Consider the following 17,028-nt stretch of genomic DNA (forward strand, 5'->3'; position numbering starts at 1 on the left):
TCCTACCTTGAAGCTATCAAGGCTGACAGCTGTCATGACCTCTTCTGGAAGTGAATTCCATAAGCCAATGACTCTCTGGGTAAAGAAATATTTCCCTTTATTTGTCCTTGCTTTCTTACCTATGAGTTTCAGGGAGTGCCCCCTCGTCCTAGTATTGTGTGATAGAGAAAAGAATTTTACTCTATCCACCTTTTCTATCCCATGCATAATTTTATACACTTCGATCAAGTCACCCCTTAAACGCCGTCTTTCAAGGCTGAAGAGACCGAAGCATTGCAACCTGGTTTCATAAGGGAGGTGCTCCATTTCCTTGAAAATTAGTCATTTTTCCCAATTTAGTCAATTTCAAGCTCAAAACAGCTGTTTAAAACTTGAAACAAGCTGTTTTAAGTTCATAATGCTCCAAATGAGAATTTTTTGTCCAGTGTTATATTGAAAAAAAAATAAAGATCCAGAGGTTTGCCTTTCTTTTCTTCTTATAGCTTAAGTAAAACATTCAGTAGTATACAAACAAAATAATGATATTTACTTTCAGATCACTGGATGTTAGATATTTTTGTTTGACTTTTAGGCATATGTCTATTCAAGAAAAAATTATACAGACTAAAGAAAATCAGATCATATGTTTCTTTAGGAATTATAAGTTCATAAACCTACAAGTTGAACAAAAAGTACTATAGAGAAATAACACAGAACATATTATATGGCAGAATCCTTTGTTAAATATCAGAAATATATCATTACAAATTGAAGATATTTATATTTATGCACCATAATCAGGCACCAAATCTTCCTAATTTTAAATAAGTTTATGTTTTTATTCAATTGAATTTTACTATAGAATAATTATTATTTAGTAAGGTTAAATTCTAAACTCAGGGGCTATTTTAACAAGAGAAAAAAACCAGAGGTCCTCCGGAACCGCCTTCTACCGCACGAATCCCAGCAGCCGATAAGGTCCCACAGAGTTGGCCTTCTCCGGGTCCCGTCGACCAAACAATGTCGTTTGGTGGGCCCCAGGGGAAGAGCCTTCTCTGTGGCGGTCCCGGCCCTCTGGAATCAACTCCCCCCGGAGATTAGAACAGCCCCCACCCTCCTTGTCTTTCGCAAGTTACTCAAGACCCACCTATATCGCCAGGTATGGGGGAATTAAGACATCTCCCCCAGGCTTTCTTATATTTTATGTTTGGTATGTATGTGTTGTATGGTTTTTAAATTGTTGGGGTTTTTTAATATAATTTTATTATTAGATTTGTTCCATTATTATACTGTTTTTATTATTGTTGTGAGCCACCCCGAGTCTTCGGAGAGGGGCGGCAGACAAATCTAATAAATTGAAAAAATTGAATTGAATCTTGTGAGCGAACAATACAATTTTCTAACTCTCATAGCAAGTTGAAAACATAAATAAAAAATTGACATTGTGAAATCTGGTTTCTGGTTATTTTCAAACATTAACAGAGACATTTACTTTTCAGTTAAGTATTATCAGGGTCAGAGTGTAAGTTATAAAAGACATACGATGGGGCAAGGAGAACAAGTATACTTGTGATTCATTATGCAAATGATGTGAATCTTGTGCTTTGTATTTTCAGCATAATGCAATTGCTATAAATTATATAATTTATGCTATTTATGTAATATAGACAAAATTATTATGAGCTGTCTCATACCCCAATTCTGTATCAAAGAAAGACAGACCTTCTCATATCTACTTAGGCATTCTTGGTGAAGAAATTGAACATTTTAGCAAAGCATTTTTGGAGTCTAGGAATTTTTTTGAGTTTACTTCATGAAAAATTTGGTCTTAATCACCAAAATAAAATAGAAGAGGCATTGGCTTACCTGAACGGTCTTCTCTGTACACTGTGGGGAGACTCCAAGCATGGGATAAACTTTGGTCAGTTGCCAAAGAACTGAGTTATTTTTAGATTGAAGCATGCCTTTTCTGCACACTGACTCTTGATGTGTCAGTTTCAAAACGAAGGCGGAGTGACCAACAAGTGCAGGACATGCAAGAAGAACTGTAGCAACTCTGAACCGCAGAAGCCAGGGGTGGCTTGGAGTTTCCCCACAGTGCATAAAGAAGACCATTCAGGTAAGGCAACGCCTCTTCTGTGCACTGCTAAGGAGAATCCAAGCATGGGATATACCCAAGCTTAATTCTTGTGGGTGGGAGAAGGCTGGTCCAGAGGAGCAGATGTGGAGCAGACCCTCTGGAGAACCCGTCTGCCAAATACAGCCTTGGCCGAGGCAAACAAGTCCAATTTATTTATTTATTTATTTATTATTTAGATTTGTATGCCGCCCCTCTCCGAGGACTATAGTTTTTTATAGTTTTTGACAAAGGGCAAATGTGTAGACCACATGGCTACCTGACAAATTTCTTTAACTGAGGCCTGTGTGGCCCAGGCTTCTGAGATGGCCACATTGTGGGTAGAATGCACAGTTATCCTGTCCGGAACAGGCTTCAACTGTCCCTCGTAAGAGTGAGCAATACATGCTTTAAGCCAATGGCTGAGGGGACGTGACCTTACGACCCATGGAGGCCGGTTGAAATGCAACAAACAGTGCTTCCGATCTCCAGAACCAAGCAACCCATCTGATATATTTTATTTATTGGATTTGTATGCCGCCCCTCTCCGTAGACTCCAAGAGCCCTCCTTACATTCAACGTATGCCAACAATATTCCTATGGATGTTGTGGGTTGGGACAAAAGTCCAACAGAATCACCTCTGGGCCCAGTGGAACCAGGAGTTTACTTTTGGGAGGAAGGAGAGATCCAGACACAGGATGATCCTGTCTGGATAAAAGTGACACAAATCCTCGCACACTGAAAGTACTACCAACTCGGAAAACCTTCTGGCTGAGGTGATAGTGACCAGGAAGGCCATCTTGAGTGACAGGAATCTGAGTGAAACTGTTCTAAGTGGCTCAAATGGAGAGGATGTGAGCGCTAGCAGGACAAGTGAAAGATCCCAAGAAGGGTATCTATGGATGAGCTGGGGTCTCAAATTGGCTGCTCCCTTCAAGAAACTGCAGACATTTCAGTGATAACAGAGAGAACGTAAATTGTAGATTCTGATGACAATTGAAGAGGCAACCCTTCTGAACATCTGGAGACGACCACGAGCTGAGCGAACAAATGCTGTGAAATAATGCTGTGTCGATGCTCCAGTGAGAGGAATACCTCACAGGTCACAATATTGAAGATGGCACCGAGATGCAGGAGTGAGGTGGTGGGGGTCAGGTGACTCTTTGCAAAGTCCACTGAGAAGCCGTTGCCTGCAACATTTGAATAGTGTACAGGAGGTCCACATGTGCACGCTGGGGTGACATTGATTGAATAATTATGTTATCCAAGTAGCATTGGAGACATAATGGACATGCCCTCAGATACGCCGCCATGACTTCAACAAGTTTGGTGACAATCCTGGGCGCTAATGAAAGGCCAAATGGGAGGGCTCAATATTGAAAGTGAGCACTGGTAAAACAGAACCTCGGGAATCTGTGTTGTGATGGACATACTGGCACATGGAGGTAGCCTCCTTGAGATTGATGGAAGTAAGTCAACCCTAGTGCCTGATGCATCACAAGATGGACTTGACGGATTGCATTTTGAAGTGCTTGTATGTAATGTACACATTGAGCTGCTTCAAATTAAGGATGGTCCTCCATCGCCCCCCCTCCCCCAAGCTCTTGTGTACTAGGGAGAGGAAAGAATAGAAGACTAGCCTCTCCTGGCCCAGAGGCACCATCTCTATAGGCTGCAATATCTAGAAGATGGCAGATCTCCACTTCCTTCAGCACCCATTTAGTGGTATTGGGCGAAATAGAACACCGGATGTACCAGCTGAAGCACCGGGAAACAAATTCTATGCTGAGGCAGAATTTTATGGTTTGTAAGGCCCAATGGGAAGTGCCTCTCCAGGGTCATTTAGATCTCCCAAACCCTCGAGATCTGGATCCCATGAAGGGGCATCTTGTCTGGGAAAAGTGCCTTCCCCTGTCCCTAGCAGTGGACCTATCCTGCTGTCTGTCAGTCCCCTAGTAGTATGATCTCTGGGGTTGGGGGCTCCCAAAGGCTGAAAGTGCTGCATCCTAAAAAATGGAGCTGAGAGTCTGTCCGCTTGTCTATGCGTTTTGGGGAGAACTTTGCATTTGTCCCCATCTTCCACCAGAACTAGGTCAAGGGATTCATCAAGTAAGCAGTTCCCTGTAAAGGGGACAGCAGTGAGACACCTTTTAGAGTGCACATCCACTGGCCAATTGCAGAGTCAAAGCATGCAGTGAGATGTGACACTAGCTGCCATGACTCAGGATGCGAATTTGACTGAATTGAGTGTCACATCCGCAGCAAATCCAGCTGCCACCAACAACCTATTCAAATCCTAGCAGTCAGGAATCCTCTGCACCCAAACTAGACTTCATCTCTCTAATCCAAATGATGGAGGTGCAGCTAAAGAAAGATGTAGCCGTAGCTATCCTCAAAGACCAAGCAGCCTCTTAGTGGGACTTTCGTAACATAGACTTGGCCTTCCAGTCATCAGGCTTAAGGCGTTCCAACACTTCTGATGGAATAATGGTTGAAGTCACTAGATTGACAATGGGACCATCCACAGTGGGAAGCTGCAACAGCTCATCAATCTCTGGGCTGAACCCATAAAACTTGCATTCTTCTGAGGTCAGGCCAAGAGAAGCGGAAGGATGACTCCAAGATCTTATGATGGTCATGGTAAAAAGCTTTGACAATGGACTCAGAGAATAGATCAGTAGCAGGGTCAATGCCCACAGAGGGTTCAAAAGACTTAGCCATTATACCAAGATTCGCTTGGCTTTGTTAAGCAGTGTCTTGAACAGGGCCAGTTTGGACAGCCCAGTGAAAGGCAGCTGGTCTGGAATCAGAATTTCATCATCAGACAACTTTTCATCCATCACACTCACCATCACCCTGTACAGAATCCTCACCGAGCTCAGAAGAATGGCAAGAGAAAGCATCACCAACATGGGACCAAGTTCCCCGTATAGGAGCAGGAACAGTCAGTTAAAGAGAACTTTATTGTAGGCCTGTGGCAATGCCCTGCGAGTAGGCTTTGGCGATCTTGTCTTGCAACTCAGGCGGGAGATGTTGCCAGGCATCCACCTCCAGATGGAGCCACACCGCAGTGGGGATAAAGATTGCCAAAGGTTGAACCTTTGAAGTAGATGGGATTGGAGCCAGGTTAAGAGTGGTTCCATAGTCTAGGATCCCTTGCAAGGGAGCCTCCTCAAGTTCCATGACCTGAGCCACTGAAGGATGCTCTGGAGACCAATCCACCTCGCTCGCACCTGAGAATTGGCAATCTGGGGTGATGGGGGAAGCAGCGAAGGCTGTGCATCCATGGTACCTGGAGCTACTGCTGAGCCAAAGATTTGGAGAGGGGCGGCATACAAATCTAATAAATTATTATTATTAAGATATGGCAGCCTGCTTCTGAGCCTCCTCAGATTGTTCTTCAAAGGCCCAAAGCCTCCTCTCAGAGTCTTTAAGAGTCAATGCAGATGAGGACAACCCAGAAGCCCAAGTTGCTAGTCCTTGTATACTAATTACATTAAAAATAAAGTTAATATTTTCCAAATGTTCTTCTGTACTAAGGAAATACTCTCATTTGGTTTCCTTTTTGAGTATATATATTTTTTTAAATTAAATCAATTGAGGTTTTTATTAAGACAATTAATTTATCAAAATATGGTAGCAGAAAATAAGATACATTTGGAAAATGTGACAAATATTTTTATTTAAAAAAAGAAAAAGAAGCCAACAAGGAAAGGACCTAGATTTGAAGTTTGAATTGTTGACCCCTCCCAGAAGTCATGTGCACTTCTCGCACTTGGCCACCAGGCCGCATTTATCACCGTTTGCAGCATCTCATGGTCACCAGACCACATTTTATGACAGTTTTGCTGAAAACTGGCATGTATGTACTTCCAGTTTTGGGCAAAACCATGCCCACAATGAATGATTGGTTCACTGAACAAATGTCACATTCATTTAATAATCAGCACAAAAAAGTCATCACATTGAGTTGGTCATGTGACCAACCAAGTTTACAATTCTCACATTATGACCGTGATGAGCAGGGTCCATTACAGTTGTAATTCAAGGATGAGCCATTTTTATTTAAATGTCAAGATTCAAACTTCTTATGAACATATTGAAACTGAATTTAATTTCTGAAACTTCTTAACTACAGAATGGGAAGGTAATAGAGCATTTATGAGAGAGCTGCTCAGCTCTCACATATTAACTGGGACAATTATGCAAAAGCAAAATGATAACCTATTGAATTATCTGAAAAAATTGGAAATGAGTCACAAATTAAATTCAGGCTCAGATTTTAGTGTAACAGATAAAAACAATACAGAATCAGCCTGATTTACTAAAAATAAATATATAAAAAGTTGAATCTTATCACAGAGAGACAATCTGAACAACTTAATAACAAAAATTATTACAATGGCAGGAGGAGTAGAATAAAAGAATGATAACTTAATGAAACCAAATATGTCTCTACAATGAAAGGCATTAGTTAGCATTTCATTATTTTTCAATATTATATAGAAAGTAGCAATCTGACCCAGCAGAAACTGAGGAACATTTAAATAGCATATTACAAAAATATTTACTGATCTATAACTAAAGACAAAACTAAATGAATTTTAATTAAGCAATTAAAATATAAAAATTAATAAAACTCCATGATCCTATAGCGTTTCAGCAATATATTATAAGGTTTTTCAATAAATTCTGATTAAATCTTTAAATCAAAACTCAGGCACAATCTGGAAACAGACTTTTTACTGCTATGATTTATAAAGTAGGAATGGATTTGACTCCTTCCTAAAGATATAAACCTTTTTTATTATTCACTTTTTTATTATAAACTTTTATAGCAATGCTTGTTAAGAGGATAAATATTTTTAAACTGAAATAATATATCCTGACTTTGAGTTTGTCCCAAAGATAACATAGAAACATAGAAATATAGAAGTCTGACAGCAGAAAAATACCTCATGGTCCATCTAGTCTGCCCTTATACTATTTTCTGTATTTTATCTTAGGATGGATATATGTTTATCCCAGGCATGTTTAAATTCAGTTACTGTGGATTTATCTACCACTTCTGCTGGAAGTTTCTTCCAAGGATCTACTACTCTTTCAGTAAAATAATATTTTCTCATGTTGCTTTTGATCTTTCCTCCAACTAACTTCAGATTGTGTCCCCTTGTTCTTGTGTTCACAGTGATATACAGTGATAACTTGTCTTACAAACTTAATTGGTTCCGGGGCGAGTTTCTTAAGGTGAAAAATTTGTAAGATGAAACAATGTTTCCCATAGGAATCAATGGAAAAGCGATTAATGCATGCAAGCCCAAAATTCACCCCTTTTGCCAGCCAAAGCGCCCGTTTTTGCGCTGCTGGGAATTCCCCTGTGGCTCCCCTCCATGGGAAACCCCACCTCCGGACTTCCGTGTTTTTGGATGCTGCAGGGAAATCACAGCAGGGGAATCTCAGCATGGCAAAAACAAGTGCTTCGCTGGCAATGGAAGTCCAGAGGTGGGGTTTCCCAGCGAAGGGAGCATCAGTGAAATTGCAGCATTGCAAAAACACCGAAATCCTTGAAACCCCAACTCCAGACCTCTGTGTTTTTGCGATGCTGCGATTTCACTGAGGCTCCCCTCGCTGGGAAACCCCACCTCTGGACTTCCGTTGCCAGCGAAGTGCCCATTTTTGCGCTGCTGGGATTCCCCTGCAGCATCACAAAAACACGGAAGTCCGGAGGTGGGGTTTCCCATGGAGAGGAGTCTCAGGGGAATCCCAGCAGCACAAAAACGGGTGCTTCGCTGGCAACGGAAGGCCGAAGGCAGGGCATCCCAGCGGCGGCGGTGGGCTTGTAAGGTGAAAATAGTTTGTAAGAAGAGGTAAAAAAATCTAAAACCCCAGGTTTGTATCTTGAAAAATTTGTATGACGAGACGTTTGTAAGACAAGGTATCACTGTATATGAGAGAAAATATCCAATACAGTTTGAAGGATACTGGAAAAATTAACCAGAAGACCAAAGGTAAGTGATTATTTTCCTTAATGCTGAAAAATCCTTCAATCCTCTGAAATGATCTTTTTGGTTATAGATCTGCAAAAAGTATGCTGTTACCTAAATTTATTTGCATGGAATACAGGGTACCATAAAGTAGTAGTCCCCAACTTTTCTGACACTAGAGACCAATTTCATAGAAGACAATTCTTCCACAGATGGGGGGAAGGGTTGCATGCAACCTAGATTCTGCGCATGTGCAGATGAAATTTTGGTTGCTCATCCATTACTAGTGTGGCCTGGTTCCTAATGGACCGGGGAATATGGAATCCTGCTATGAAGAACAAAAAGCTAAAATTATTGTGAATGTTGTTTCAAATTGGACCAGAGGAAGCTGTCAATACAATTTACTTGGACTTCAGTAAGGCATTTGATAAAGTAGATGATAACATATTACTTGATAAAATAGAAAAATGTTGGTTACACAGCATCACCACCAGATGGATTCATAACTGGCTAACCAACTGCACTCAACATATAGTCCTTAATGGAACTGCATCTATATGGAGGGAGGTATGCAGTGGGGTACTGCAGGACTCTCTTTTAGGCCCAATATTCTTCAACATCTTCACCAATGATTTGGACAAGGGGGGAAATGGGGAACTCATCAAATTAGACAGCATTACCACCAGATGGATTTGTAGCTGGCTCATTAACCGCACTCAACATGTAATCCTTAATGGAACTGCATCTACAAGGAGGGAGATATGCAGTGGGATACCACAGGGCTGTTTTAGGCCCAATATTCTTCAACATCTTCACCAATGATTTGGATAAGGGGGGAAATGGGGAACTCATCAAATTTGCAGACGACACCAAATTAGCAGGAATAGCCAACACTCCGGAAGATAGTTTTGAGATACAGAAGGATCTTGACACATTTGAACATTGGGTGTTATCTAACAAAATGAAATTCAATGGTGAAAAAAATAAGATTCTACATTTAGGCAACAAAAACAAAATGCACAGGTACAATATATGTGGTACCTTGCTCAATAGTGGTGACTGTGAATGGGATCTTGGAGTTCTAGTGGAAAATCACTTAAATATGAGCCAGCAGTGTGCAGCAATTGCCAAAAAAGCCAACACAGTTTTAGGCTTCATTAAGAGAGGGATAGAATCAAAATCACGCGAAGTGTTAATACCATTTTATAATGCCTTGGTAAGGCCACACTTGAAATGCTGCCTTTAGTTTTGGTTGTCATGATGTAAAAAAATGTTGAGACTCTCGAAAGAGTGCAGAGAAGATTAGGGGACTGGAGGCTAAAACATGAAGAACTGTTGCAGTTTAATGAAAAGAAGGACCAGGGAAACATGATAGCAATGTTCCAGTATTTCGGGGGGGGGGACAAAAAGAAGAGGGAGTCAAACTATTCTCCAAAGGTCCTGACGGCAGGACAAGAAGCAACGAGTGGAAACTAATCAAAGAGAGAAGCAACTTAAAACTAAGGAGAAATATCATGACAGTTGGAACAATTAATCAGTGGAACAACTTGCCTCCTTTTAAAACAGCCGCGCGGCTTTCCAGCAGCCTCCGAACGCCGAACGCGGAAGTTCGGGTTTGGCGTTCAGCGTTCGGAGGCTGCTGGGAAGCCGCGCGGCTGTTTTAAAAGGTGACAGCCGGGCTGGGGGGCTTCCCAGCAACCTCCCGAACCCCGAACCCGGAAGTTCGACAAAAGTTCGGGGTTCGGGAGGTTGCTGGGGAGCCCCCCAGCCCGGCTGTGACCTTTTAAAACAGCCGGGCGGCTTCCCAGCCGTCTCCCGAAGCCGAACGCCAAACCCGAACTTCCGCGTTCGGCGTTCGGAGGCTGCTGGGAAGCCCCGCCGCCCGGCTGTCACCTTTTAAAACAGCCTGGGGGCTTCTCGGCGGCCTCCCGAACGCCGAACCCAGAAGTTCAGGTCTGGCGTTCGGCGTTCGGGAGGTCGCTGAGAAGCCCCCAGGCTGTTTTAAAAGGTGACAGCCAGGCGGCAGCGTTTTTTTGCGGGTGGGTTTTTTGGTTGCATGGATTAATTGACTTTACATTGTTTCCTATGGGAAACAATGTTTCGTCTTACAAACCTTTCGTCTTACGAACCTCCCCCTGGAACCAATTAGGTTCGTAAGACGAGGTATGACTGTATTTCTTTATAGTTCCATCATCTTAATGGAAGAGGCAGTATATATTTAGGTTGATATACATTGAAATAAACCATTTTAAGAGACTTTTAAACAAATTACTAAAAGTTTGAGATAAATATAGGAAAATAATAAGTCAATATTTTTCTTCGCGTGGCTCCTTACTGAATGTTTCTCTTTATGATGAAGAACGCACTAAGAAATTTGCTCAATGGTGAGAAAATAATCTACTTAAATCACAAGATATTAATTAGTATTTAAGAGAACTGTCAAATTGCTTGCTATGCCATGCTCTTCCATGCTTAGTTAATTCCAATATTCTCAAGTAAATAGTACAGCAAAACTAGCAAACTGTTACATGACTTATTAGGCTTACTTAAGTGCAATTTATCTTATTATCTATCACTATAATTTCCATATTAGTCTGACTTCCATCTATAATCACTAGTTATATTTTCTCTATTTTTTCCTATCCCCTCTCATTTGTGACTCCTTCACTTATGTATGGTGAAAGCTGCATTTGTGAATTCATAGCATGTTAAAGACATTTAAATATTTTTCAGAGTTCTCTGATTACGGTATTTAAAAACAACTGTGAATCTAAGCAAAACATATGAAGTATGGGATATATTAGCCACCCCGAGTTTTCGGAGAAGTGTGGCATACAAATCTAATAAATAATAATAATAATATTTTCCAAAAGAGATCTGTCAGTACCTTGATACATGGGATATTGTAGCTGTTGAATAAATAAAATAAGTATTGGGAGATTAGCTACAAATGTATAACAGGGAAAAAAAACAAATAAAAATACATAATTAAAATAAACTGATTACTGAAGAATTGTTAAACTTGTTTTAGGGGGGCATGTATAATAGTTTTTTAAGATGCTACTTCTGACATGTAATGATAATATTTTTCTACAATACTGAACATTTATATAACATTCTTATCAAAGGTTCTGTATAGCTTATTTTAATAAAGAACTAGAAAACATGTGACCCATATTTCCTTACTTAAACAAAGAACAAGAATTATCATAGGTGGGTTAAAAAAAATCAGTGACAGCAGAAACAACTTCTGATTCCCAATTGAGTTTCCTTGTGGGAAGTTGGCAGCAAGCTGTCAGAAATGTATCTCCTCCCTCTCTCCCTCCTTTCCTTCCCAGTAAGTGGTTGCAAAACGTGGGAGCACAAAACGTGGGAAGGGAGTGTGTGAATACACAAATGACTGGCCCAGTGCAAGTGCAGAGGGACTGGTAGAAGGTGCACCATTTCTCCATTAACTTTCTCCATGCAGGCTTTCCACCAGCAAAGACTTTGTTAGTGGGAAGGCGACAAGAAGCCTTGTCAATCTTATCATTCCCTTCTGGTTCCCCTCAACCACAGCAGTGCAACAGTGGCACTGAACAACAGGCACAAAGTGGCGCTTAAAAGTGCAGCATTCCGTGCAATAGCTCATTTGAGATACTTTTGTTCATAAAGCTTTGCCTTATGATGCAGCGTTTCACCCAATGAAAGGTTACAAAGCATCAAACAGACACAAGGGTTTTAGTAGTACAGAGATAATGTTCCTTAACTACCCAAAGAAGTAGTTCGCAGGAATTGCAGCATCAAAAGGAAGTGGAATAACTCTTAAATAAAAGCATAGCAAGCCCACCCAGTGACTTGCCCTGGCCTAAAAAAAGATTCGCTACATCATTGCCCCAGTCGCCAACTCAAACAACATACAATGGCAGCCAAGAGATGAGGTCATAAAGCACAATTACATTGCATAAAGTTGCACAACAGCCATTGCACAGCTCAGGGAAGAAGCGTGAGAAGGAAGAGAGCACATGGGCGCAAGAGCGAGTAAGAAGCATGGCATTGATCGGAGAAGGTGATAGGAGATTAGGGACACAGCATACGGGTGTGCAGAGGGGAAGTGAGAGGTGTGGCACAGGTCAGAAAGGGTGTGTAAGGATGCAAAGGGATAGTCAAGCAGAGAAGTATGTGTCATGGACAGTACGCATGAGACTGCATGAGACGCAGTGGTGGGTTTCAAAACATTTTACTACTGGTTCTGTGGCTGTGGCTTGATGGCCATTGGTCATCGCCAATGGTCATTGGTAGAAATGGGTTGCCAAGCACCTCGATCATGATCACATGACCATGGGGCTTCTGGGATGGCTGGAACTCTGAGAACTGGCCATAAGCAGCATTCTGACTGTTCATAGAACGCTATAAACAGAATGCTAACTGCGTGGTCATAGGTCAAGGTCTATTTGTATTCAGAATAGGAGATTTTCTCTGGATGAAAAATAATAGGAGAAAAATTGTTCTGAACCAACACTCAGTCTAAGAAATAATGGGTTAGTGGCCAAATTACACTGCTCAAAACAATAAAGGGAACACACAAATAACACATCCTGGATCTGAATGAATGAAACATTCTCATTGAATACTTTGTTCTGCACAAACTTGAATGTGCTGACAACAAAATGAAATTGGTTGTCAATCAGTGTTGCTCCCTAAGTGGACAGTTTGATTTCAGAGAAGTTTGATTTACTTGGAGTTATATTCTGTTGTTTAAGCGTTCCCTTTATTTTTTTGAGCAGTATATATTTTGATTCCATGCATAATAATACATATACAGTACATTTCAGAATGCAGCACGCAATGTAGTCTAAATTTGAGTCTTTGAATCTATAGTTCTTCATTCTATAGCAGAAGTGGACAACGTCTGTCTGAACTATAGCTTCCAGCATCCTTTATCATTGGCCATATTGGTTCAAACTAATGGAATAAAAGATTCAGCAATAGGGCCATAGGTTTCCCACCACCCTACTGACCCTCAGGATTAATCTGCATCAAAAACTATTCACATGGATTCACTTCTAATGGAATTTACTATAAAAAATCACTTGAGGCTGGTGCAATAATATTAATATCGATTCTTCAGATACACTTGATCTGGATAGGATGCCCAGATGTGATGATTTCACTAAATAAAACAGACATCACAAAAATGAAAAACCATGTGCAATATGAAGGAGATGGATTTCTTTCGCATATCTTACCTGTCTCTCGGGACCCATTGGCTCAGATTCTCGCCTCCGCTGCCGGATAGCTGGTGCTGAATATAAGGGGGACTGTGATGGGCTTCCCGGTTGCTGCTCGTGTTTACTCTCAGAAACCGTGTGATACTGCATTTCATTTCTATGGGAACTGTCCTCCTCAGCCACAGGCTGCATACTTCGGATTCGCCCATCATGTATTCTGGGCCTGACTGCTGCTTCTGCACCCAATAGCCTCCTTTCGTCCCCTTCTTCTATGGGCTTCAGCTCCTCGGGTTCCTCATCTGTTGTCCCAGATGTGCTTGGTTCGGCGCCAGGATGGAAGTCCTTCAGTTCTGTCTCTTTATCAATTATAACCCACTCTTTGCTGTCAAAGTCCTCCTCCTCAGCCAGGGGCACTGATCGGAAAGCATTACTGAGAGCTTCATGCTCCACAGAAGCAGATACATCCATCCTGCCACTTGCCTGTCGGTCTACCTGACCGGTCTCAATAGACAGCATCTGGGCTGGCTGAGAAGAGCATACGAGCCGGGAAGGAGAACAAGGTAAATCTACTCGGGATCTGAAAATAAAAACAAAGAAGGCCAGATCAAATTTTAAAAATTAAGAATTGAGGGTTATTAAAGAATAATGCAGATGACTATTTCCTATAATTTAAGTTAAAGAACCTTCTTAACCCTTGAAAATGTCCAAAGATACTTCACCAGAAGAGCCCTTCACTCCTCCACTCGAAACAGAATACCCTACGAAAGCAGACTATCAATCCTTGGTCTTGAAAGCTTAGAACTACGACGCCTAAAACACGATCTAAGTATTGCCCACAAGATCATATGCTGCAACATTCTACCTGTCAATGACTACTTCAGCTTCAATCGCAACAACCCAAGAGCACGCAACAGATTCAAACTTAATATTAACCGCTCCAAACTTGACTGTAAAAAATATGACTTCAGCAACCGAGTTGTCGAAGCGTGGAACTCATTACCAGACTCTGTAGTGTCAACCCCTAACCCCAAACATTTTCCCCTTAGACTATCCACAATTGACCTCTCCAGGTTCCTTAGAGGCCAGTAAGGGGCGTGCATAAGTGCACCAGTGTGCCTTCTGTCCCCTGTCCAATTATCTTTCCTTATCTCATTTATCTTTTCTTCCTTTCAAATTTGTTCACCTATACTTTTATATCTTTTCTTCTATTCATTTCTTTAGTTATATTACTACATATCTATTCTCTTCAATGTGTATTATGTATTGGACTAGATAGATAGATAGATAGATAGATAGATAGATAGATAGATAGATAGATAGATAGATAGATAGATAGATAGATAGATAGATAGATAGATGATAGATAGATAGATAGATAGATAGATGATAGATAGATAGATAGATGATAGATAGATAGATAGATAGATGATAGATAGATAGATAGATAGATGATAGATAGATAGATAGATAGATAGATGATAGATAGATAGATAGATAGATAGATAGATAGATAGACAGATAGATAGATAGATAGATAGATAGATAGATACCGTAGGATCTTTTCCCTTCCAAGTTCATTGAAAATTCAAAAGATCAAACTGAACATTAAAACTGCCTTTCTTCAAGTATAATTCACTAGTTATAGGTTTCTTTGATGAAGAATATTAGCAGAGTCCGACACCTGTATCTCCCTGACCACTCTCCTCTCTCAGTGTGCCTTTGCTAGCCTGTGTAAGAAGATGGCCACTGGGGAGTGGATGCTATTCATTCTGTTGCCTCACTTATGTAATGATCTTCCAGGAAAAGAGGGAGCAACTTTGAACATCCTCTATATCATTTTCAGGCTGCTTAGCTTAAAATGACTTAATTTCATTCTATACTTTTATTTTATTTTATTTTTTTCCCCATTTGTTTAGATCTGGAGTAAGCAAAGTTGGCTCTTCTATGACATGGGGACTTCAACTCCCAGAATTCTTCAGCTAGCATGATTGGCTCAGGAATTCTGGGAGTTGAAGTCCACAAGTCATAGAAGAGCCAAATTTGCCTACCCTTGGTCAATGAACCAATACCCACTTAATTACATAAATACTGTACATTTCAATAAAACCCATTTATCTGTTTAACCCTGCTCCTATGCTCCGGTCTATATGACCCAAAATGAAATTTGAGACCCTGTAGATTATTTATCATGCAGATCTGAAACTTGTGATTAATTCACTTTTCCTCATTTGAGGGGTTCTTACTATGAGTGTGGGTTTTTTTCATTTTGTTTACTTTTTGCTATACAGTAGAACCCCGACTTACGAGACTAATTGGTTCCGGAAGGAGGCTCGTAAGTCGGAACGCTCGTATGACGAAACATTGTTTCCCATAGGAAACAATGTAAAGTCAATTAATCCGTGCAACAACAAAAAAAAACCGCTGCCGCCGAACGCGGAAGTTAGCGTTCGGCTTCAGGAGACAGCTGCGAAGCGGTGCGGGTGTTTTAAAACGTGGCAGCCGGCCTGGGGGGCTCGGGGGCTTCCCTTGGCGCTCGTATCCCGAATGTGAGCTCGGGAGGCGAACAAAAATGTCGCTCCCCTCCCAGCTCTTATCTCGAGTAGCTCGTAAGTAGAGCTGCTCGTATGTCGAGGTTCCACTGTACGCTGATTGTTACATTTCGTTACACCCAAAACAGTACAAATGTATAGGCCTATACAATTTATGCGTGGTATGTTTGTGTGTATGTTTGGTTTTTAATAAGGGTTTTTTAATTATTTTAAATATTAGATTTGTCATTTGCTGTTTTATTATTGTTGTTAGCTGCCCCGAGTCTACAGAGAGGGGCGGCATACAAATCTAATAAATAAATAATAAATAAATAGTAAATGCGAATGCAACAGCAGGGTTAAATCAGAGAGTTTTACATGAGCAAGTTATAATCTATTCCTTAACAAGGTAAGTAATTTTAAAGTGTGAGCATAACTACATAAAGATTCAGTATAGATCTACAAATCTTTGAAGTAATGCACAATTAAATTTATTTTCTCCTCGTTTACCACTGATAGCTCTGAATTAAAAAAAGAGGGGTGGAATAATACTGATTCAAAATAAACTGACCGTTTAAATCATAACACAGTGTTTGTTTGCTGTACTTCTAAGTCAACCAGCTCCTTGATGAATGTGGGTGGGAAACAACATACATCTGTGTGGGGTGGGTTTTTTTTACAGTTGACATAAAAATGATCATAAGAAAACAAAAACCATAAAGCCTCCACAACCATCCTGTCCCAAGGCCTGGGATGACAACCAGATTTTTTAAACAGTTTATGAAAAGTCATTACACACAGATTTTTTGTGGGATGCTATTTCAGCATTTGCGGTGCTTCCTTTAACTCTTAGTTCTATGCCCAAAGGTTGAACAAGAATGAATGAAAGCCACTTAATTGTCCCTGAGCAAACCTTCGTTCATGCTGATCAGCTTTTCCATCAGCAGTGGAGAGGCGTTCCGACTCAGGACTATTCACACGGCGGTATCTCAGAGAACGTGCTTGGGTTGTAGGGGAGTCCGGCACTACTCGCACTGGGGAGATGGGGCACACGCCACTCTTCTGGTCTTCTTCTGCTAAACACTGCGTCTGAGACAGAAAAGGAGAAACCCCTGAGAATAAGGTAAGCCCACAAGAATACACAAGGGAGTGAGCATGGATACATGTCAGTGCTAATTAACTATCTGATTTCACACATGTATCAATCCTT

The 17,028-nt window shown here is 40.9% G+C and overlaps 1 protein-coding gene across 1 annotated transcript in view; it reads right to left on the reverse strand.

Annotated features, from left to right (window-relative positions):
- The window catches only part of TTBK1 (tau tubulin kinase 1), a 120,748-nt gene that overhangs the window by 28,133 nt on the left and 75,587 nt on the right, over positions 1 to 17,028 (reverse strand). Inside the window, exons 12-13 of the mRNA XM_070734578.1 lie at positions 16,732 to 16,907; positions 13,309 to 13,867 (exon numbers count right to left, since the gene is read on the reverse strand). Of these exons, the coding sequence (XP_070590679.1) occupies positions 13,309 to 13,867; positions 16,732 to 16,907 (735 nt within the window). The remainder of the gene's footprint in view (positions 1 to 13,308; positions 13,868 to 16,731; positions 16,908 to 17,028) is intronic.

This window comes from Erythrolamprus reginae, chromosome 1 (genome assembly GCF_031021105.1).
Source record: "Erythrolamprus reginae isolate rEryReg1 chromosome 1, rEryReg1.hap1, whole genome shotgun sequence".
NCBI lineage: Eukaryota > Metazoa > Chordata > Lepidosauria > Squamata > Dipsadidae > Erythrolamprus > Erythrolamprus reginae.